Genomic DNA, 24,182 nt, shown 5'->3' with positions numbered 1-24,182 from the left:
GGTTGTATCTGCAGGCCATGAGAACTTCAGACCTTTGCAATTGCTTAATCCTGATTATTTATCACCTTATATCTTGAGATCTGGTTGTAGAGGTAGCAAGACAGAAGGTGGGCAGTTGCATGTGTAGCCTGTAGAGAGAGGATGGAGGTTTTTTTGTTTAGATCAAGTGCCTTTAGCTTTGATTCATGCCTTCCTGCTTTGATACATACACGGTAGGGCAGTGGAACAGCTGTTGTGTTTGGCTAGATATAGACAGATTATATTTCAGGAGACCTTTAATTAAAGACAACAAGTACAAATAAATTGGTTTATATTGCACAGCTTTGCTTTAATTCTCCAAGGTTCCGTGTTGAAATGTATAAACAGTGCAGTGTCAGCAATCAGGTATTTCTTTCAGAGCTTACTCCAGTTCCTCATGGCATGACAGCTGCCTGAACTCTGTGCTGCTGTGGGTGAGGAACCTCAGCTCCTGCCTGCACATCCTTTCTGGCTGGCACAGCCTGTGGCCAGGCTCATCTCTAGAAGCCACAGGAGCATGGCTGCACAGCCTCCCTCAGGAGAGTAGTGGCTGTAAGCAGTGCCTGCCCCTGGAATCTGAGCAGTGTGGCCGAGCTGCTACCATTATTATTAGTAGGTATAGCAAGTCTAGGACTGCTTTTTCCTGGGTGTGACAATGTCCTTTGGAGAGCACAACACTGTCAGCAGCGGGGCAACAGTGATGCTCTGATCTGATACCAAAAGCCTTACTCAGTTCTGAAAGAATGTTTGAGGATTTAGAATTATTATTGTTGGTTCATTTCTGCTTATTAGTGATTATGTGCTGATAATTAATGTTTCATTCTCCTTAAAGAATTAACACACAGGATGAGCTGTCAGGAGGTGCTAAAAACAGACGAGAGGGTCTCATCAAAATTTTTTTGTTTTTCTACACTAGCAAGTAGAAAGTAGTGTTTTTCTACACAGCAGCCCAGGAGGAGCAGAGCTGTGGAGTCAGACAGTTATCAATGAGGACCTGATCTTCACACTACGCAAGTTTTATGAGAGTTTGTTTCAGACCACCATTAGTCCAGATTTATGGTTTGTGAGCCACCTGCAGTGGATCATTTGGGTTGGCTTTAGCCAGAAACAATCTGGTTAGCCTGCTCTGTGTGCCCAGTGCCATGGACCACAGCACAGTAGGTAGGGACAGTCAGGAGTTTCATGCTCCTCATTTGAACTGACACTAACTTAGCCATGCCAAATGTAGAATTAGGACAAGGCAAACATGAGTGCATAGTTGTTGCTGCATGCTGAGACCAAAGGATCATTTAAGGTTCAGTGTACAGCATTTCTAAGAAAAATGAGCACCAGAAGCAGTGCAGCAGTCGTGCACCCTGATCACCTCCTGGCTCTGCTTCTGTACCTGCTGCTGCATGCACAATGCAGGAGCTCACAGTCAGTCTCCAAGCAGCTGGCTGCAGGTAAGCAGGGCACTACTTCTACCCCTGTAAGAGTACTAGATAGCATGGAGTAAGAATAGATTGCTCTTAGCTTGGTATCTGAATATCCCTCTACCATCAGATCCTGCTGTGAGCCCAGTGTAACTTCCAGAAGTGGTACTGGGAGAGTGATACAGTTCAAGAGTTGGGATTATGTTTTATTGTGGAATTATAAATGATAGGTAAGTTGAGGCAAAACAGCTGTCACAAGCACTGCCACAGGCTGGCCTCCATAACATGCAGGGCTTTGACCAAAAGTCAGATCTGTCTCCTTGGCTGCATGAGAGTGGTGTCTGCCAGCTGGAAGTTGTTAATGAAGGACACAGCACAATCACAGATTACTGTGATACTGTGAACACCCATCAGTGATTTCCCTGGCTTAGTACATTGCTGCAGGGAAGGTACTTACTGCTGATTCTCCTTAAGAAAGAGTGAGCATGCTACTGACACTGTGCTGTAACAAAGAGCTTTGTGGCAGTGTGTCAGAAGGTCCTGTGTCTCCCAGCAGTCCATCAAACATCACATCAATGCGGTCAATACTGAAGGTGTCAAACAGAACATAAGTGCAAATAAAATGAATACAGAGCTGCAGCATGAAATTCATGAACTCATCTCAGTCTTCAGTACCGTACAGTGGCTTGAACTATATAAAAAAAACCATGGCTGACTCTTTTCCAAACAAGAATTATTTCTGCTAATTGTGGTGACCCCTTGCTAGAGATCCTACATCTTCTAGACAGCTAAGGTTATGTTAAGTATGTCTAGCCTTGATTTTTACTTCATACACACAATCACATTACTTCACAAGGACATATGGCTGAAAAACACTAAGCTGATTGTCAGAAGGCTTTAAACTCTCCCTCACTGACCTAAACTTGGAATAGCCTGTCCCAAACTGGATGCTGTATTTGGAATCCCTGACTTTTTGATTAAAAGTGAGCTGCTTTCTGTCCCTAGGAGGGTTGCTGGCAGCAATGTTATCAAAGGATAGAAACTGCAGCCTGTGCTACTAAGGAAGCCTTGCCTTCAATCTTACATAGCCCAGAGGGGAGAGTGGAAGAGTCAGAATCCCAGTCTCAGAGAGCTCTTAGGGGGTTGATCTTGATCTTTGTTTTATGCTGCCTTCCTCCATCTCTGGAAGAAGCTGCACATTTCTAGTCTAGGATAGATTTCATGTACTGGAATTCTTCCCAGAGTTGGCACAGCTTCAAAGGGTTTGAATCTTGGCTGTAGAACCCACATGCTGTTGCAAAGATCCTCAGGGAAAAATAGCTGGAAACGGACAAAAGAACAACAAAGCTACAGGGTCTTCCAGGAGACTGTAACCCACTGAGATGATTCCCCAAAAGCTGGTCATCCAAGCAAATCCCTCTCTCTGTTCCCCGTCTCCTGTAGGTTACCACAAAGCATCCTAGCCCTTGGGTTCTCTGCAGGACACTTGACTTTCACAGAGTGCCCTGCTGTTCCCTTTGCTGGTGAGAGCTCTCCCTCTGATGCTGAGTTAGGACCTTATCAGTGTTTCCTTAGTGGCATTTTCCTGTCTCTTCAAGGTCTCAGAAGAGACCTTGACACATCCACCTGTGTATCTACACAGCAGGTTGATAAATTTCTATCTACTCTGCAGGTGCAAAGTTCTGGGGGTTCTGCCTGCATAAAAGAGAAAGTACCCAAGAAACTTGAACATGCATAAACTGGTGGTTATGAAACATGATTGGTCTTTAATCTCAAAAAGCTTGGGTCTGTTTCTACTTGGGTTGGATTGTGAACTGTCAGCAAAAAAGCGGATCAAGAGCAGTGCTGAGGTTACCTGTGAAGTTTGTTGTAGCACTGAGGAAGGCTATTAGTTGGAAATGGAAGTTCAGTTCCAAATCAGATAGTAGCTTTAGCTCACAAGCCTGATCCTGCAAGCCTCACTCATTTAAGTGGCTGTCTTGCTTTCAGCAAGATTGGTGAAGCCAGCAGCTCTCAGTAGCTTGAGCCAAAAGTTTTTACAGATAACTACATCCAGGCTGGAGGGGAGAGGGAGAAGACAGACAAAGCAAAACTAATTGATTTTCCACAAGAACGCAGTAATAAAAATGAGATAGTAAATGAGCCTTGTCCTTAAGGTTCCTGAATAGCTACTGAGTTAAAGGAAAGGCTACCATGTTTGGTAATAAATGGTGTCACAGACTGCAGGCATCAGCAGCGGTTACTACGGACACAGCTTCCAAGACAGACACAGGCAGGAAAAGAGAGATGGAAAAAAGAAAAAACAGTAGAATTAAAAAAGGGTTAACTGGGCTTTTGAAAGATCAGTATCTAAAAACCTTATTCAGCATAGAGTTAGAAATCCTTGGTGTTCCGAAATTCTGGCATGCTCCAAATCCTCCTGTTGGGCTGAGTGCCCCGTTCCACATCCTCAGAGATGGTCTTGATGTCACTGATGAATGGGGAAATCCTGGACCGAGATTTAAATGTTGTTAAGGAGAGGCTGGTTCTGTTCTTTGTGTTCCATTGCCTTGCAAGCTTCTTGGCCTCTTCCTCCTCTTTGATCTTCTCAGCAGCTTCCTGCAGGACGGAGCGGAAGAGCCGGGATACTTCCTGCGCTTCTGGTTCGTACTCCGCAACCACTTGCCTGAACCTGGAAGCACAGTCAAGGCACAGCTTTGATTAAAAACATCCAATTCCTGATTGCTGCCAAATCGCTGTGCTAGGCTTGGAACTTGCACTTTCCTGCTAAATGAGACTCCCTGGACAGAAGGGAACAACAACAAGGAGGGGCCATGAAGATATGCCTGAGGTCTCTAAAATCACAAGCAAGCCAGGGAGTGTAAGGAAGAGATGAATCACTGCTTCTTATAAGCGCTAGAAATAATAGGGAGAACCAAACAAAGCTAGAAGGCAAGTTTGAAACAGAAGGGAAGTGTTTTTTTCACACAACACCTGTTAAACCAGAACTCAATGCTATCAATAGTTTAAGAAACAAAATTATTGGACAAGTTTGTAGAAAATGTCCCCATCACTGCTGATGAAACGTGATTGTCCAAATGCACATCATTGCTCGAAGTAGTCCCTGAACTGCAGCTTACCAGAAGCTCAAGGTAGACCAGGGAAAGTCCCACATGACTTCCCCTGTTTTCCATTCTTGTTCCTGATAGCATTACCCAATAGCCTCTAGACAAAGGAAAATCCAGTCACTTTGTTTGGTAGTCTTTCAATATTTAACTTTCCATGGTGCTTCATCTTCCTATGAATTTCTGTAACATAATGGACTGCCTCGGCTGAAAACATCTTGGTTGACAGCACAGTGCTATATCTAAGTAGATAACTGAATTACTTCAGTGCCTTCTCAGCAAAGAGCTCACAATAGAGTTTTTTTTTAATTTTATTAACCTAGCTTAATACCAAGGAAGTGAAGAATCACCACTGTTTATTTTGCAGGTGAGGAGGATAAGATGCAGAGCAGAAGTTTTTTTGAAGCCACTGAATGGGCCACAGGCTGGGCAATGAAGAGATCATGCCATTCCTGACCTTGTTGGGTGAATTGTCCCAAGCCTGGAGTGTATGGGAGCCACTCCCTTTGGTCACGTAGATATTCTGATTGTTCTGTAATATACACATTTGTGACAGATGCTGATATGGCTACTCTTCTAATAAATAATCAGTCCTAAGGTGAAATTATACCTACAAGCAAACACAGAGCTAAACTAGTACTTCACTAAAATCCAGGTATTTGTACTGCAGGGAAGCTAAAGTGTATAAGGTAAGCATTTTGGTATTTTCCTCCAGCAGAACTGAACAAGGATAGAAAACAGTAGGACTGTATTTAAATGAGCCAAATACAGCAGAAGCTGATAGAATAAGATATTGCCTCTTGGGTTTTTGCAAAGCCCCAGGAATGTAAGAAGGAGTTTAGCACATATGGAATTGCATTGCTAAATGGTGTGCCAAAGGATACCCAAGATAATAAGGAAAGAAAGCAAGCCGGAGAGAAACCAGAAAGAGTTTCTGTATGTTTATGTATTTTGACTCTGACTGTGGAGGCCTGAAATTGGCCATACATCTTGACACCCTGCTGTGTCCCAGATATTTCTCTCCCAGCAAGTACTGGCAGCTGTGGAGACACCAGTGTTGCTTGCTGAGGGAACTTGGTGTCAGCAGAAGCACTGGTCCCTTCCAGTGTCAAGCCAGAGCAGTTTGACACAAAACCTTCTAAAGTCACCAAAAGGTTCCTTAACTGTTTCAGCTACTTTGGATGAATTCTTAATCTCCCTCCTCTGCCCCCTCACCAAAAACCTCAACACTTTGAACATTTGGGTGAGGGAGTTCATGCTGGTTATTTAAGTACTGACACAGTGATGCCAAACTGAATTGTGCAGAGCCTGGAAGGGAAAGAGATGATCTCTTGCTGAGGGTTAGCAAACAACAGCAGGAACTGGGATTTGTTGGACATTGCAAACTTCCTTTCTGCCTTCTGAGGAGGCACTTCAGTTGCATTATCAAAGAGCCCAAAATACAGTTTTCACAATAAGTACATTTTTCCCTTTATCCAATTTGAACCACAGACAGGCGAGTCCATAGAAACTCAAGTCTTCACAACATTGTTATTATCCCAGGGAAAGCAGCTTCAAAGGATTTCTATTGCAGAGGTGAACCGAGTCATTCTGTTATTTTATCTCAATGTGTGTTTTATTGAAGAGAGGTGCTATCATATATCTATCTATCTATCTATCTATCTATCTATATATATATATATATATATATAAAATTACATCATATATATATATATAAAATTACATCCTCTTTTGTATTGGCAATTGTGCACCCAAAAAGCCTGACCACTGCCTCCACTTTCAGAGGCTGTGTGTCATCCTGCTGGATTGTGGCTCCAGAGCAGGGAGCAGCATGCATCAGGCTATTACTGGGCCAGTGCCTGGCTCTGGGTATTAGAGGGGAAATGGGTAAAATGACAGCAAATACACCCCTGAGCAGAGAACTCTAATGCTAATTCCCTGGTTGCTGATAACACTCCCAACCAATCCAGCTGACATAGTTTTCTGGAATCAGGGTAACTTTCCACCTGCACAGCTATCTGGCTGTTTGCACTCTCCATAGCTTAGTTTTGTCAACTCTGCTGTTAAGATTTACCTCTAACTTTTCAGGACCAACACCAAAACTACTTTGTTAGGACTTGTGCAGGTCTAAGAAACAAAGAGAAAGCAATTCAAAAGACTGTCTGCCAGTCACACAATAGAAAGTCACCCTGATTCTGATGGAAAGGGGATCCTTTTCTCTCCCCTAACAGGATGAACTTCACCCCTTTATTAATGCCCACCTAACTTCAGTATCAGCACAATTGTGTAAGGGACAGCTCATGTAGGAAGTCCTAAAGGAGTGCACATCACAAATATTTCTCAACAGAAAAGATGGACAGGTTATCAGGGCTGAGCTCCAGCTAAAGCAGTCTGTGTATCAGAAAAAAAAAAAGATGTTTTTGCTGCAGACACCTACACATCACCAAAGCCATCTTCCTCAGGTATCAGTGAATACCAGTTGATGTGCTGGATGCTCCAGCAGTCTGCTCTCTGCTCAGAACACCCAGTATATAAAACCAGAAAACCACTGGAATCAAGGACTATGGCCTTGTATCTTGGGAAACAAACTCCACACAAAGCTGCTCAGTGGGGTTAAGAACACAAAATTGCTCAAGGCTCATCTGTCTTCCAGCACAGCTTACCCTTACTCTTTTGCATGGGATAGTTTCAAACTAGGCAACTGCACAACCACGTCCAGAAACACCTCAGCAGGATTTCCTTACTCATCACAAAAGCAGACCTCTCTGTCTTATTTGTGGCCCAAGCTATGGAAGCGCTGGTGGCACTCCTGGAATACATCATGCACGTCACATAGTCTGAGACGTGACAAAACCTCACCTTGAACCAGATCTGGGGAGGATGGATAGGCATGCACAGGGATGAGCACATTCCCCAGTCCAAGCTGTGTTTGAATCACAGTTCAAACAAATTTGTTCTTTAAGTTGTGACTCTTTCATTGCTTTTTAGGGCAGATTTCAAGAATCCTGCTGTGCTTGGCTCATACTGGCACTGCTTTTTAAAGCACTATCACCTTTCTGTGTTATTCTGTAGGTCCCCTGTACAGTGGGTTCCCTGAGTACAGCCTGAACTTTAAAGACCTGTTAAATCCAATGAAAGTCCATGGATTTAAACAATGTGCCTATAGTTCAGGGTATTCCTGAATGCACGTCTGAATGGGGAGCTCTAAGTAGATTTAGTCATTCAAAGAAAACATGGGGTTGCTTAGTGCTAATAATTACCTGCTGACTCCTGAATCTATATTTTGAGCAGGAATTCTGGTTATAGGGTAAAACTAGGAACAGCTTTGCTAGAGAAAGCTTCTTGGCTCCCAAAGAATTACAGCATTCACACTAATTGCAACACTCATGTCATATCACCTCCAACATAAGCTTGTAATTGTAAATAAATCCATTTCTGATTTTAGTCATGTCTTACATTAAGTCTTACTAAGAAGGACACTTCAGCTATACACAAGCCTTATAAAATTAGTCCTTAGCCTGTGATATTGGTAACAACTCAGATCATCAAAATGCAGGTTTACATTTCCATACTAGGGAGTTTTTTGTTTCCCTCTGGGCACAGGAGGACAGAAACCAGCTGTTTCACTTCCGTTGAAACAGAAAGAAATTGAACAGACTTTAACTAGCTCTGACTAGGGTTAAAGCTCTGAGTAAGGATGGGAAAAATCTAGCACTTTTTATTGGCAACATACCATTCTACTTGTTCAGTTTAACCACAGCAGTTAGGTACTACAGACCTCACCAAACTCACTGTTATTAATTTCCTTCAGCTGGCTCCAGGATTTAATTTTAATTTTAGCAGCAATCTCTAACCCAGTAACCTAAAGCTAAGTTACTCCTGAATGCAAAGGCTTTATTTGCATGAGGTGAATCAGAGTCTCCAGATATCTGATGCTATTTGCAGCGTATTTGAATCCTTCCAGAACTCCAAGAGCCTCAAAGAGAAGTTTCTATTGACCCAAAATACAAAATAGGCAATCTGGATCTGAGAAAAAACCTCTTTAATTTGTGAAGTTCTCCTTTCCAGCCTTCTCCACATCTAAAGAAACAAATTTGGAGAAACTTTGTCTCTCAGTAAATGAGCCCATAACCACAGAAAAGGACAGTTTGGATAATCATTTAGACCTTTAGAGAACAAACTGACATCTCTGACAACTCATATAAAAATGTTTTTTTCTGGCTTTGACTCTGAACTCGGAGTCTCACGAAGAAGGAGACCTTGCATGACACAAACAAAACAAACTCTGCAAGATGCCTGCTACTTGTGTTATTTAAAAATTATGTGCTTGTCGAGTACAAAAAGGACTTCAAAAAGGACCTCAGCTCTTCAAATATCTAAAATGGAAGGCAAAATATCAAGCTTACTATTTTAGTCAGAACCAAAGACTTTGGTAGGGTGCATGCTCTGCATTTGAATTTCCCAATGCAAGCCCACAGACTATTTCAGTGGAAGATTTTTCTAAAAGCTGCTATGTATTAGGAAGTCGCAGAGTACTTGAGAGAAAACATCAGCACTGCAATGATCTTATTATTCAAGTACTTCACTGGAAATTTGGAGGTTACATTGCATTCCTATTATACTCCTCTTGTGGAATTTTGGGGAAGTTACTAAAATCTCCATTTTATCTCACTTTCTGAAAAGAGAATTTATCCAATTTTGGCTTTTATTTAAATTGCAGGCTCTTTCTTTTTTCTTTTTGTTTCTCCTGTATATTTTCACCTCCTAACATGTCAAGCCCAATTCTTTTTCTCCGTTTCCTCATCAGCAATGAAAATTCCATGGAATGTCAGAGCTGTCAGTTTGAAGGCAGAAAAAAAGAGGGGCCAACTCCTAACATTTCCAACACAAAGTGAAAGAATTATCAAATAAAACTGGGATGCATTAGCTTAAGACAAGGTAAACACAGTTTTTTTGTAACAGATGTAGTTCAGGAGTGGAACTCTGCCACAGGGCACCAAAATGCTATAAATTTACATGTGCTCAAAAAGAGAAAGGCCTCCACAACCTAAACAACTGAAAGAAAAAGCCACATCATGCCAAGAAAAAGCCAATTATGGACAAAAGGTCCACTTGTGGCTCCAAAAGTCTCCCAGTAACAAGGCACAGTAAGTTGGATGCTATATATGAAGTGTAATTGTCCCTCCCATTGGATTTGCTTCCTTGTCCTTTGCTCTTTTCCTTACACCAATGCCACTGGCCTTTCTGTCACATACAGACTGCTCATCAGAGCAGCCAGACCTTTGACACAATCCAGTTCCACCATTTTTGTGGCTGTGACAGTCCCTTCTCAGTCACAGAACTGAACAAACAAAGGTTATGAAAATCCTCAGGGTGCTTTTTTAGTGTGGCTCTGCTCACCATACAAGCTCTGTAAAACATGCCACTTCTCGAATCATCGGGGAATACAATTAATGACAGCAGCCTATTTGTAAGAGGAGTTTTAAGAGGATGGTTTTAGCCTTTTTCAATCATGCCCACACAGAGTCCGTTAACGCTGTTGAGTACATTTATCTACTGCCATCAGTATGATGGATCCTGAACAAGAGTGAACAACCATTACAAGCTGCACTGAAATCATACCTCTTGCATTATCTGTCTCAATTAGAAAATAATAGCAGAGCAGCAAGTTGTATATGGCTCAGCCTAATACTTTCCTGAAGAGGATGAACCTTGGGGCCTCTCTGCTCCAGCTGCCAAAGCCTGCTGTCATGGAAATAACCTGTTAGCCAGACAGGCCTTGCTCAGGGGCTCTGGGGATGGTAAAGATAGCTCTGAATCCCAAGGGTTTGAAGTGGCTTGTTTACAGCATAGCTTGGAGTTACACAACTACAAGGCAGGTGCTGTTCCCAGCAAATTTTCACTGGAGAGGTCTTGGTCACTGAATGATCCCAAATTCTGCCATCATGGCAACCTTTGCAAGAGCCAAGGCTCTATGTGCCAGGTTGCTTCCAAGGTTCAGCCCCAGGAAGATGAGGGCTGGAGAGGTAATTTTGGCATTCTTTCCTGTCTACATCCACTGTAAGACAGAGGACCAGATATTTCCAGCACTTTTACAGTTGCAGTTCAGAGGCCATAGATTCATTTGTTCAAGGGAAAACAGGAGCCAGCATATGCAGTGAGGGACTACAGGGTGCCAAGAGCCCTCTTTGTACATCCTGTAAGGACTGTGTTCACTCTAATCCCAGCTGAAGAACATGTTGGAACAGGGGAAGTTGATTATAAAGGCCCATTTCACAACTTTGCTTTGGCTAAGATGCACTGCAGAGTCACTCTTCCTCACTTTGCCAAGTTTGCCTTCACTGTGCCAAGTGCAAGAGTTTATCTTCGAACAGCCACCCCAAAAGGAAAGGAGCCACATCCTTCCCTTCCAGTCTGGATGCTACAGCAGGCTTAGGTCCATTTCTAAAGGCATCTTCACAGGAGGTCACTCAGCTGGCAGGCAGCAATTCTAAGTGCTACAGCATTTGAAAGGCTCAACAGCAAGAGGAGCTGTGTGTACATCTACACTGAAGAAGTCAGAAGCGCCACTTGGCTGTTCAAACTAACACATCCTCAGCTGCATCCCATGATGCATAGAGTCTAGGATGAAGAGGGAGGGTAGGGAAGGGAGACATTCTCTGGGAACACCTGGCTCACAGGCTGAAAAAAATAATAGCACTTTTAGGCTAGTTTGGACACTGGGGACAAGTGCCTCAATAGACCTGCTGGACAGCTTAAATCCAGGAATGAAGGCTCCAGTGACATGGGGAAAAACCAAAGGAGGTTGTTCAGAGGCTGTGGAACCTCTGCCCTCAGAGATATTCAACACTGGACAAGCCCTAAGCAACATGATCTAACTTTGAAGGTGGCCCTACTCCAAGTAGGAGGTAGAAGTACATCCCTCTAGAGGTCCCTTTAAACCTCAGTTTCTCTAAGATTCTAAAGTCTGAAGAAAAAAAAAAAAAAAAGCCATCACAATGCTGAGATGGTACCTGCTCATCAGGCAAGGTAAAGCTGCTCTGGCTACACAGGAGCATAAAGTACTCAAGCCAATGTCAGAGGGAAATGGCATTCTGTAGCTTCTGTTGTGTTAAACTGACTTAAAGCATTAGATTTCCCTTCTTTGATGAAAACACTATCATGAGTGTGACTCACGACACAGGATGCCAAGTTCTGGTTCTGTTGTGAGCAACTCACTGTCTCCTCACACATCATAAAGAGGAAAGGGGGAAAGGAAAGCTCTTTATCATCCCATCTTTTACTGTACCTGAGTATGACAGGCCCACAGTAGGAAGGATGTATTTTGGTGCACATGTCCTCCAGCTGCAGCCGTTCCCCGGGGCTGATGTCGTAGCCCTGCTTTGGGTAGCTGACCAGCCAGCCGTAGTCCACGCCCGTCTTCATCTTGCGGTATTCGTTCTCCCGCTCCCGCTGCTGCTTCTCTGCCTGCTTGATCTGCCAGTTCAGCTCCATCATGAGCGTTTCAACCACCATTTCTGTGGGGTTCCTCTGGGAAATGCGGTTTGGGGGCTCATTCCACCTGAACCAGGATGCCAATGACATAATGCTCCGTGTGTCTTTGCTGGGAGTGGGTTAAGGGTAGAGAGGGAGAGAAAAAGAATAGAGCCATCATCAACACACCTCAGCTGAGAACATTCCTCCCCCCAGACCCCTCCAGTCTGCTGTTAAAATTGCTACTGGATAACCACTTGGAAATAACTGGTGCTGGGTACCTTGAGAAATCTCACTTGGAGCAGCCAGCTTGCTCAGAGGGTGAGGCAGAAGGTGAAGAGGCACCATCTCCCTCAGCTTCCGCTCAGCACGTAATTAAAATGAGTCACGGTCCTTAACCTGAAGGCAGGTTACAAGGATGCCTTGCTTCCTCCAGGCTGGGCTGGGGAAGCAGTCTCCTGCCCACACACGGGCTTGGGTTCACCTGGCTGAACCCTCATGGGAGGGCATGACCTTGCAGCAACACTACCTGTAAAAACTCAACATGTGGAGTCAAAGGATTATTTGGGAGCTACATTCGAGCCAGGAGAACCTTAGAGAGGAGGCAGGATTAAGTGATTTGGCACAGTGGGTTGAAGCTGATGTCCACCAAGTGCCCACCAAAGCTGCTCTATCACTCCCTTCCCCAGCTGAACAGGAGAGAGAAAATGTATTAAAAGGCTCATGGTTTGAGGTAAGGACAGAGACATCACTCAGCAATTACTGTCAGGTGCAAAACAACTCAACTTGGGTATATTAGTTTATTACTCATCAAATCACAGTTAGATAATGAGAAATAAAACCAAATCTTTAAACACCTTGCCCCACTCTTTTCTTCTTTCTGGGTTGTGCTCTACTCCCAAATCCTCTACCTCCTCTGACCCTGCAGTACAGGGAGATAGGGAATGGGCATTGTGGTCATTTCACTACACGTTGTTTCTGCAGCTTCTTCCTCCCCTGGGACAGGACTCCTCACATCCTTCCTTTGCTCCAGTGTGGGGTCCCTCCCATGGGCACAGTCCTCCGTGAACTTTTCCAGTGTCAGTCCTTCCCATGGGCTGCAGTTCCTCATGAACTGCTCCAGCCTGGGTCTCTCACAGGGAGTGCAGCCCTTCAGGAGGAGGATGCCCAGTGTGGGCTCCCCGTGGTGTCACCAGTCCTGCCAGCAAACCTGCTCCAGCATGGGCTCCTCTCTCCAGGAGGTCCTGCGTCCTGGAGCCTCTTCCATTGTGGTCTTCCCATGGGTCACAACCTCCTTTGGGCATCCAGCTGCTCTGGCATGGGATTCCCCACGGGCTGCAGGTGAATCTCTGCATCCCCTTGAACCTCCATGGGCTGCTGGGGCACAGCTCCCTCAGCATGGCCTTCACCATGGGCTGCAGGGGATCTCTGCTCCATTGTCTGAGGAACTTCCTGCCCCTCTTTCTGCTCTGACCTTGGAGTATTTAGTGGTGTTGCTCTCCCACATCCTCACTTCTGTCTCCCAGCAGTTTTGTTCTGTTATTTTTTTCCCTTCTTAGACCTGTTATCCCAAAGGTGCTACCAGCTGGACTGCTGGGCTCAGCCTTGGCCAGCAGTGGGTCCTTGCTGGAGCCATCTGGCATTTCTTTTGTCAGACATGGGGGAGGTTTCTGGCAGTGTTGCACAGGAGCCACTGCTGTAGCCCCCATCACTTGCCACACAAACCAAATACACCTGGGTAAGTTTGCTGCTGCTGCTGCTGTAATATCAGCAGCTGGGCTCACCCTTGCCTTGGCAGCACTCACAGAAGCCTGAGCTACAGAGCCAGACAGATCTTTAACCATTATTTAGCAAATGTGTTCCTGCATGCAGCAGAAGCCACAAGCTGAAATCCCATTGTTTGCTTTGCTGCCAGAGCACTTCTTCAGCACCACCCCCAGTGCCAAGGGAACTCAGACTGCTCTGAAGGGAAGCAGAAACATACCAAGGTTTAAACTATTATTACTTCTAAGTGAGAGGTTTCTACTGCTGGGGAGTTACCCAGCACTTAGAGGACAGAACAAATTGCATCAATCAGCTCAGAAAAAGATGGAATTAACTCCCCACCCAGCCAATCCCTTAATGTTGTCCCTTCAGGAGGACAATGCGTGGAACAAAGTTATTACCTATTGTACTTGTATTTAAACACAATGGAATGCAAAACAGGCACTAGGGAGCTGAACAGGAGAAAAACAGCATATGTTTCTTCACACAGTGCACTTACGTGCCTTGTTGCTCCCTTCCATGAGCCCCTGGGGAGCAGGGGTGGCACAAATAATGATTGCAGCTGGGATTACAGCAAGGTTACTCCTGGCAGCAGCCCAATCAGGACATGGCGTCAAAAGTTAACATGAGGGCAAAGGATTAAAGAGTCTGATTCTGCAGGCCTGAGCAAATCCTCACTACTGGGACACAGACAGACATGAAATGGAGGAAAATATGCTTTTCATTTAAGCTTCCACCTTGGGGGCCTAGGGCCTTTAGTGACAATAAAAATCACCAAAAACTCATAACTACACAGTACTCCCACTAGAGCTGAGAGCCACGAGCTCTCAGACTCCCTGGATGAGAAATGAGCAATAGAATTCTGCCATGACTGCAAGGAAAAGATGCTTCCACGCATCACTCACTCATCCTAAAGTAGCCTGTTATCTTTCAAAAATGTTCATACTATGTAAATATATCACACCATTAAAGGAAAATGCTCCAAAAACCTGGATAATCTGTACAGTGTCTCACAGCTGAAATTATTTCAGGCTCTAATGCTTAGAGTTTTCTAGAATCAGGAAGTTTTCCAAACTGCATCAAAGGACTAGTTTCTCTAGTCCTATATCCTACCTCTCCCAGCAAGCAATACCAGTTTCTTCAGAAGGCAGACATAAAAGGGCTGAAAGCTTCTGCAGGTCACCGATGCAGCTACCTCTGAGTGTGAGGCCGCAGGTGTTCTCTGGCTCCTGCAAACAGGAGCACCTGGGCTGCTTTGCAGTGCTTGTACAGGAGAGATGGCTGCAGGCACTGCCCGTGCCCGGAGCATCTGCTGTGCTTATCCTTGTGACAGCAGTCACAGCCAGCAGCTGCTGCAAGTACCCTGCCGGAGCTCACCCTAGGTCAGGGGTGGCTCTGTGTGCTGGAAAAGTCTCTCCTCCAACCCATGCTTCCAAAGAAAGGCTCAGCAGTCTCTTGTTGTCTGGTCTCAAGGTAGTTGATTGCAAGTTATCCATAAGATTTCCTTCTTGAGCTGCTGTGGTTTGCTCAGCAGCTGAGGCAGAGGCACACACACACCCTGACATCCTCTCTGACTCCTGACTTCTTCTTCTCTCTCCCCATCCAGGGCTGGTGCTGTCTTTTATATGGTACATTACGTGTTAAATGTTTATAGTTTTTCTCTAATGCCTATTACCTATATTAAATGATGCTTTTCTACTCTAAACCAATCTGTGAGTGCCAACATCACCAAGGACATGGAGGTAAGGAAGAAGAGAGAGGGAGGACAGGGCAGGCCCAAATCTCTCCATCTTAAAACTTCTGACCCCCATGTACAAGACTTAAAACCCCCCTGTACAGCACTCAAAAATTCTTCCCTTTACTTTGTGACTATTTCTACTATAATATCTAAGCTTTTGTGACTTCCTGTTCTTCCTGCAAGGTTGGTAAATCATTCCATGGTTCAAATCCAAAATCACAGCTGTTTCCAGCTGCCTGCCAGGGTCTCAAATGCTTCTGACCTGGACCCGGAACATGCAAAAATGTCTGAGGGACATTTGGAGTTCCAACAAGTCCTTCCCTTGGTGTGCACTGCCAGGGTGACCCCAGGCAGCAGCTCCCACTCCAGCAGGCAGAGCTCTGGCATCTCTGCTGGCCGAGCCAGAGGAACAGGCTGGTGCTGGAAGCGAGGCACTGACAGCTGCTCATGATCCTGCCACTCCAACAGGCACCTGCATCTTGCTACAGGATGGCCTCCACTCACCAGCACACATCATTAAGGATGAAGATCTTTTCCTCGTCTGATCACCCCTTGTGTATCCCTAACAAAAGTGAGGGGCGAAACAGGCCACCAGCTGTTGTAAATAATTTAAAGTCTCCTATTTCTTTTCAGCTTCTGTGATGACAGTAGTTTTTATAAGCTGCTACAGGTACCATTATTATTTCTATTTGTGCCTTTATCTGATGAAGGTGAACATGCCCTTCTGTATTTTAATTCTGTTTATGACCTGGTTTCACACTGGTTTAACTCTGCTGACTTCAGTGGCATTAGGGGTAAATCAGTATAAAGCATTATGACTGTGAGGCTGAGGAATGCCCTTCCAGCTATTCCTAGATCACCAGCTGTTTGTTAGAAGAGGAGCAAGGGAATTTAGTGGTCAGGCTGGGAAAGAGAGCAAAGAGACTTGGATTTTGCACTATCCTGGGCTGTTCTTACTGCATTTATGGTTTTTAGTTCCACAAGTCTCCCTCAAAGCAAAGCATTCTGCATAAGAACCATTTCACCAAGCACTAGTTTTACAAAGGATAAACAGAAATATATTTTGGATACCTTGTCTGCTGATGCCAAGGCCTGCTGAACCTGAGCTTTGCCCAGTCGCAGAGCTTTCAGAAAGTTCTGGTAAAGGCAGAATTGCTTTTGGTGTGGGAACACGGATACCTCTGACCCCAAATGGGGCTTTCACTTGACTGCCATAACAAGAATCTGCTTCCAGACGAGAAGACCATAAAGGACAGAAAGCACCTCACCTACAGTAGAAATGGCCAGTTTTCAAATGAAAGAATATCCCATGCAAGTGTTTCATGCACACTGGCAGCTTGTGCTGGCTGTTCCTAAGGGAGTCCTGTTTGTATGAGATTGTTTCCTTCCCCTTCTCTCATCCATCATCTCCTCTTTTTGAGAGCTGGCAACTGGCCATCTCTATTTGGCAGGCTCAACAAGCCACCACTCTTCCCACTACTGCTCTTAGCAGCCTGCAGAAGATACTGTGGGCTCCATTAACTGTGGCTGCTGGTTCTAATTTAAAGTTCACAGGCTTTCCCATGTGGAAAAACTCAAAGGACTGTTGGCAAGATGTGGACAACTAAAGAAAGGCAAAAGTTACAGCCTGACCTTCTTATTGGGGAAAATGACAAATTTACAGTTTGCAAGCATTCACATTAAAATTATTTTAAAAAGAGACATTGCCCCAGTTGAATACAAATGTTTCTGTTGCCCAAATAGTCAATTTTCCAATTCCTTCTAAGAGGCTATCCTGGGAACTGACACAATCTAGTTGATGAACTACTATGGTGTTATTCAACCAAAATTTCTGAGGGGTTTATGTAAGTTCCACTCCAGAAACAGACCTGGGTTTTGAGATTTTGGTGTCACTGACCCTACACCTTTGTCTAGAAGACAAGTTTTCCCCTCACACTGTTGGTTGCAAGTCTAACCATCCACCTCACAGAGTTTTAAGCACCTTTACCTTATCTGTGCTAAAGTCTGGAATATTTGGCTTTCTCCTTCTCTCTCCCTGACAGTCTCTGAGAGGTTGCTTCAAATTTTAGTAATTTTTAGTAAGTCCCACTGAAAGTTTCTCATATAAATGTTTCCTGTTAGTTTTGCCCTTCTTCAAAACTCCTACACTGTTCTCTACGCTGTCAGCAATTCCTGCATTTTTCTCTTCATGTACTTTGCAGCTTTCTCCATTCTTTTCTCAGGGCATATTCTGAGCAATTTCACCTCATTTTCCATGTTTTTACCTTCTCCCATGTTTCCCCATGTGATTTCCTCTTTTTGTTCCAAAGAACACACCAAAGAATCATCAGAAATACCAACATTCACATGCCTTATCTGTTTTTTCACCTTAGACAGGGTTTCAGCCCTTCCTAGCCCTTTTACCAGCAAAGGGAATCTGTTTCCTTGGCTGCTCTCTGGCTGGTCTTTGGCCAGCTGGAGGCTGTTCATACAACCTGACAGGCACAGCCTCCTCCAGGCTCCTGCAGGCTGCATCACCACTTGCTAAGACTTGTTACAGCAGGGCTGCTTTCTGGTAAACCATGAGTCAATCAGCAGGGCCAGTTTAGCCTATAGAAAATCAACTTCTGAGAACAGAAAATTGCATTCCATTGATCCTTCTCCTGGCTCCCAGCTTGTAGGACCCTCCAGGATAGGAGTATGCAGAGGGTGGGAAATGTGCATTTTGAAAAAACAGTAAGAGTAGAATAGGACTCTCTATAAAGGTATGTCCTCTGTTGACAAATCTCCTGTGGTTTGCCTTTGCCTTCACAGTCCAGGAGTGCTGCTGACCATCCTGTGTGACTCTCAAGGATCTCAGGGGTGTGGTGATTGTGTAGGAGAAGAAGGAGAAGCCTTAAAGGGGTTACGTGAGAGAAGCCTAATCCATAATCCAGTGATGTCAATAGAAAGGCTGTCACTCGGCTGTAGACAGATTTCCAAGAATTCCATCATCCTCCAGTCAAAGCATGCCAACAAACTGGGCTGAGGAGCAGGGAAATGCCTTCCCTCCCAACTTGTGGGTGGTAGTTCCTTATAGCTACAGTCAGAGAGCAGAATTTGCTCATGCTAGATACCCACTTAGCCTTTTTCCACACATGCCAGATCACAGGGTAACAAACAAGGAAATTTATTTCCAAAGTGGGTCCAATCTCCAAACTGTCCCCATAATTGTGCCTTTTAGAAGACACATAGTCACAGGAAAAAGAGATAATGTTAAACTGCAGAGCACATTAAAATTTGTTTTAAATTATTTACTTCTTTAGTAAGATTTGAATTACATTGTCCAGGAAAGTCCAGTGTCTTTCAGATACCAAAAGGTATCAAATACCTGCTTGGACTTCATCTCATAGGTAGATTGAAATTGATTTGGCTACACCCATCTCTGAATTCTGGGCTAAAGGAGATTGAAATTGATTTGGCTACACCCATCTCTGAATTCTGGGCTAACTGATGCAATGTTTAACCAGCTGCTCAGGCAGAAATTGTGGTCATGGCTATGCTGCTGGCACAATCTGCTTGAAGGAGCATTAAGTAGCAACAGCATCAAAGATGAACCTCAAAATCTATTTTGCTTGTGATTAAGATATTTTAATTTTGTTCCAAAGAATCTTAGCAAATTCTAACTAAGAAACTGCTGCCAACACCTTCTCAATTTTATTTATATAGTCCACCATAGCTTTGTAAAAGGATCCCTGTTCTCTGTTCTCCAGCACTTTCTGCTCTGTTCAGCCTGGAGAAGAGGAAACTGAGGGGAGACCTCACTGCAGTCTACACCTTTCTTACAAGGAGAAGCAGCGGGGCAGGCACTGGCCTCTTCTCTGTGGTGCCCAGTGACAGGACCCAAGGGAATGGCCTGAAGTCGTCGGGCCAGGTTTAGGTTAAATATCAGGAAAAGGTTCTTCACCCAGAGGGTGTTTGGGCACTGGCACAGGCTGCCCAGGGAACTGGTCACAACACCAGCCTGACAGAATTAAAGAACCATTTGGACTCTTGGGCACATGGTGTGACACTTCAGGATACCCTGTGCAGGTACAGGAGCTAAACTTCAATGGCCCTTGTCCATCCCTTCCAACTGAGGATATTCTGTGATTTTTTTTAACGTACTTGCCATTATTCTCTCCATACAGAGAATTTTACCTTATCAGGGCCCAAAGAACTCTACTTCCTATCTGCCTGGAATCTCCTGTCTTGTTCAGTGACATGGAAAGCTAAGGTGTTTACAGCTACTTGCCACGTGATTGTAATTTCAGTGGAAAATATTATAACCTCAGCCTGAGATGCTATGAGGCAATTAATGCTGAAATAGCAGTAGGTAGAGCTTGTCAATCAAGAATTTTTAACGCAATGTAAATATCATGATATTATCACAGCAGCATTCCTCACTTTGACCTGCAGAATAAAGACAGAGGACTTTGGAGGACATTCAAGAGTCTGCTTATAGACCACAGCAGAAAACCTGTGTTTTGCTTTATAAGCACACTGATTCCCCTGTTGTGATGGACACAAGCTATTTCTGGACTAAAAAAAAAATGAAAAATACAGTGGTTAACACGTTTCCAGGTACATGACCCTGTTACAAGTAGCAAGGAGCTTTGAATAACAGAAGTGCAGGGGATGAAGCGAGTGCTTTAAAGGCAACCTTACTGTCAAGTTTTTGTGGTTGCAGGTGTTTAAGGACAGCCAAAAGCACCTCACAGCAGCATCCAGGAGCAAAGCCATCTGTGACAGGGCACTGTGGCACCCAGCAGGCCCTTGCATGCCAGGCAATGTCTGTCTGTCCCCAGCACGGCTGCGCTCAGGGTCGGACCTGCCTGCCCTGGGCTGACAGCTCCTGCTGCTGCCCAGCTCCACTCCCGAGCGACAAGCGCTCCCAAAAAAGCATGACAGCCGTGCTGCTGTTCAGCATGCAGCCCATTTCTGCATTCACTTTTCTCCAGCAGGCTTGGCACTGGCAGCACTATAGAAAGGGACTGGTTCTTTGTCTGCTGTCGTTGCCTCAGGGAGTTACAAGTCACTTAAACCTTTAGTGAAGGTGCATGAGTAAAAATCAGCACTACTGAACGTGACAGGAGGGCACTCAGAGTGAACCAGAGGTGCTGCAGAACAGAAAAGAAACAAAAGCGGTACTATTTCTATTAAAGGAAAGGTTGAGCGGCCTTCTGGAAATACCACAACAGTGATGATATACATGAATATGTCACATTTTCTACAGCTGGTAGCCCCCACAAGGTGTTGGGGTTTTTTTAAATGAAAGCTTCCAAAATTGAGAATACACTAAAAGTACTGCTCTTATCTCCCCAGCATTTGTGTAGTTTGTAATACATTCTTAGCGTTTCAATCTTCTAGAAAACGAGTGTATATGATGCCTTTTACATCTGCATTTTGATTGCAAGAGGGGTAAAGAAACAAGAATTCAGAGCAAACTGGGCTCCAAGTTCAGGTATGAATGAGAAAGATGGTTTTCAGTCACTAACCAAAATCAATGAGAAAAGGTAGCTGATTTAACAGGTACAGCTTCATGATCTACAGCAAAGCTGCACAAATGTAAAACAGATTTGCCTCGTTGAAATAAAGGAGAGTTCTGTTGATTAACTCCAGATGAAAATCCAATCTTAAAGAAAGAGTGAAGGAAGGGCCCAATAGCTTGGAGCTTTCCTAATGCCTGACACTCTCTAGAGAAAATAATCTTTGTCTTATCTGCAGAAGCAAAAGGGTGGGTTCTACTCAAATCTGCTCATGAAGCAGAGCAGTATTCTGCAGTTTGTCTACTTACCAAAGCAAATGAGCTCCCTTTGTTGAAAACCAGGACTATTTTCATGCCAATTTCTCACTTATGCTTGAAACAATGTTTCTACTAGCAACCATAAAAGCACTCTGTCATACAATTTACACTGCTACCTAAACCTACAGAAGACAGGAAGTTAAAGCACAATGAATTGCTCTGTTTGACTGACTAGTTTAAAACTCCTATATATTGCTCAGATCTTGCCATGGTGGATCAAACACACCTTCAGTTCCATACTTTGCTTTGATCTCTGCAGACTACAAAGCCAGGTTTCCAGTCAGGACAGAGGGATATAAAGTATTCTTCACCATTCATTCAGCTTTCTAAATGAGAGTTCAGAAGGTAGCACAGACCCAGAGCTTTTCTGTTATTAAAATCATTCAAACCACCAGAAAAAAAAGTATTCTGCAATAAAGCTGTAATAGCATCTGATGGAAGGCTTCAATACAAACGTCTTTCAGAATTAAAACTCCGAGAGATCCACAGCTCATCTTTCTCTATTCTACTACTAACCACACAATGTTATTAAAGGGGCAGTAATATCACAGATTGGAGTTTCTAATACTGTCATCCACTGCAGATTCTCATATATAGAGTTATATAAAGAGATTGAAACTCTGACCCAGAGGCATATTCCACCTGTCATCAGGTCCTCTGAAGTATTTTTATCCATGTGTTGTGGTGAAAACCAGACTAAGTGCTGTGAAAATGGGCAGGTGAAATGTGCATTCTCCATCCAGACTGGGGACTGATTCGTCTGGGAAAGCAGGAGTAACTCATTGCATCGTAAGGTGAGAATGCAGTTTAAGAGACACCTGTACATTTTTGTTCAGGACCAAACCTTAGGTACAATATCTACCCGAAAAAATATTGACCGAAGGTCCTCAAAGTCCCACTCTGCCTCCATTCACTGCAGAGTTTTCTCTGTACTGCAGAATACTAGTTTGATCATTGTGACAGGAGCAATATTGCTAAATGTTAAATGTCATTGTTAAATGTCTACATCTTAAAAAATATACATTGTTCTAAAATTTGCAACCAAAAGAAGAATGCTAAATTTCCAGCTTGAAAAGTTAAGCCTTTCTTTATTGAGATCACCCACAGCACTGGCAGAGCTCTGGGAAAGCTCATGCTTTCCACTCTGGAATAGCTGCATGTCCCACCTGCAGGCACAGAGAGAGCAGTCTCTGTGAGCAGTGAATAGAACTGTCCTCACATGGGTTTTAATTAATCTATCAGCATTAGGAAACACAAGTGTGTTCTATGCTTAGTTACACTGCCATAATCCAGAAGTTGTCTGCCTGACCTTCGTGGTACCTCACTGGGGTTGACAAACACTGAACTTCCACACTGCAGACACCTAGCAGGGCAGGTGTCAAATCACAGAGATTTTAAAAATGGTATAAGCATAAAGCAGCATAAACCATACTTTCCTCCTTGATTGCCCATCCTTACATAACCAGTTACCCAGTGCTTATCCAAGATCCAGGCAGCTGTGCCCAAGCCCAGGCTGGGAGAGCTGCCAGAGGGCCCGGGCCACCTTCTTCCCTTCCCTTCCCTTCCCTTCCCTTCCCTTCCCTTCCCTTCCCTTCCCTTCCCTTCCCTTCCCTTCCCTTCCCTTCCCTTCCCTTCCCTTCCCGCCTCACCTTTGGCACCAGCGCTCCCGCTGCTCCCGCGGACAGACGGACCCAGGGCGAGCGGAGAGGGTACCAGGAGGAGGACGTGGCTTGAAGTCAAGCCCTCTAAATGGCACAGCAGGCTTAAACCCACACTGGGGTATGGATTAGCCCTGGTGACGAGATACAACAGCTGGGCTTACGGCAGTGCTTTTGAGCGATTAGGGCTCGGTCCGCTACCTCCACACACACACAGCCTCCCGGCAAAGAGCCGGCACCTCTCGGCTCAGCCAGACTTCGGCACCTGTTTAAAAGTCCCTCTAAACCACGAAAACTTTGTGGCGTTCTCCACCCTGCCGCTGAGCCGGCCCTTTGGAGAAATGCTCGAGGGCCCTGGGACTCTGCAGGCGGCACCGGGGGGTTCGCCCCCGCCGCCCCCCGGCCGTGCCCCGCGGCTCGGGGCTGTCCCAGCGGGGGGACGGCCCCGGGACCCGCTCGGGCACAGGGGAACCCGGCCCCGGGAGCCGCTCGGGCACAGGGGAACCCAGCCCCGGGCTCCCCTCCGCTGGGCACCACCTCCGCCCCGCCGGGCACCCCGCCCGCCGCCGCTGGCGGTGTCCCCAGCTCCTCCTCCCGCTCCTCTTCCTCACCGCGGTGCCCGCTCCCGTCCCGCCGCCGGCGCCCGGCCGGGCAGCGCCTCTCGCCGCCGCCGCTCCGCCGAAGTTGAGCGGAGCCGCCGCTCCGCAGCCGCCGCCGCCCCCGCGCCCCGCCCGCCGCCGTTCCCACAGCGACCGAGAGCCCGCTCGGTCCAGGGCCCTGGGCTCCGCCCGGGCATCCCGGCACCGGCACCGGCACCGGCACCGGCACGGCACCGGCACGGCACGGCACCGGCACCGGCACGGCACCGGCACGGCACGGCACCGGCACGGCACCGGCACGGCACCGGCACGGCACCGGCACCAGCAGACCCCGCGGGGACTCACGGCTGTAGGTTGAGTTTGCACCGACAAATAACGGCGCGGAAACTGAATCTATTAATTCATTTCTCGCCAATCCTTTGGGAACGGAACAGAACGGGCTTCGGCCACAGAGGCCAAAAGGGTTGCGCTGGGTTTGGAGAGATGAAGAAGGATGAGGGGTCGGCACGGGAGTTGGAGAGGCGTGGGAGAGAGGAAGAGGAGGAAGAATTAGGGTGGTGAAACACTGGCCCGCGTTGCCCAGTGAGAAGGTGGATGTCCCATCCCTGGAAAC

The 24,182-nt window shown here is 45.5% G+C and overlaps 1 protein-coding gene across 2 annotated transcripts; it reads right to left on the bottom strand.

The window, feature by feature from the left end:
- Nucleotides 1-303: 303 nt before the first annotated feature.
- RD3 (RD3 regulator of GUCY2D) lies at nucleotides 304-23,680 on the bottom strand. Of its 2 annotated transcripts, XM_021547535.2 has the most exons (4): nucleotides 23,582-23,680; nucleotides 22,962-23,104; nucleotides 11,823-12,137; nucleotides 304-4,101 (listed from the first exon to the last, which is right to left on the bottom strand). In XM_021547535.2, exons 3-4 carry the CDS (start codon nucleotides 12,116-12,118, stop codon nucleotides 3,804-3,806), a joined length of 594 nt encoding a protein of 197 aa, XP_021403210.1. In that variant the 5' UTR covers nucleotides 12,119-12,137; nucleotides 22,962-23,104; nucleotides 23,582-23,680; the 3' UTR covers nucleotides 304-3,803. The 2 variants fall into 2 exon arrangements, with proteins under 2 accessions (XP_021403210.1, XP_021403211.1); XM_021547536.3 differs by lacking the exon at nucleotides 23,582-23,680 and having other exon boundaries at nucleotides 22,962-23,407.
- Between the last annotated feature and the right edge of the window lie 502 nt (nucleotides 23,681-24,182).

The sequence above is a fragment of the Lonchura striata genome, chromosome 3, assembly GCF_046129695.1.
Source record: "Lonchura striata isolate bLonStr1 chromosome 3, bLonStr1.mat, whole genome shotgun sequence".
NCBI lineage: Eukaryota > Metazoa > Chordata > Aves > Passeriformes > Estrildidae > Lonchura > Lonchura striata.
This window is presented reverse-complemented; position numbering and strand designations above follow the sequence as displayed.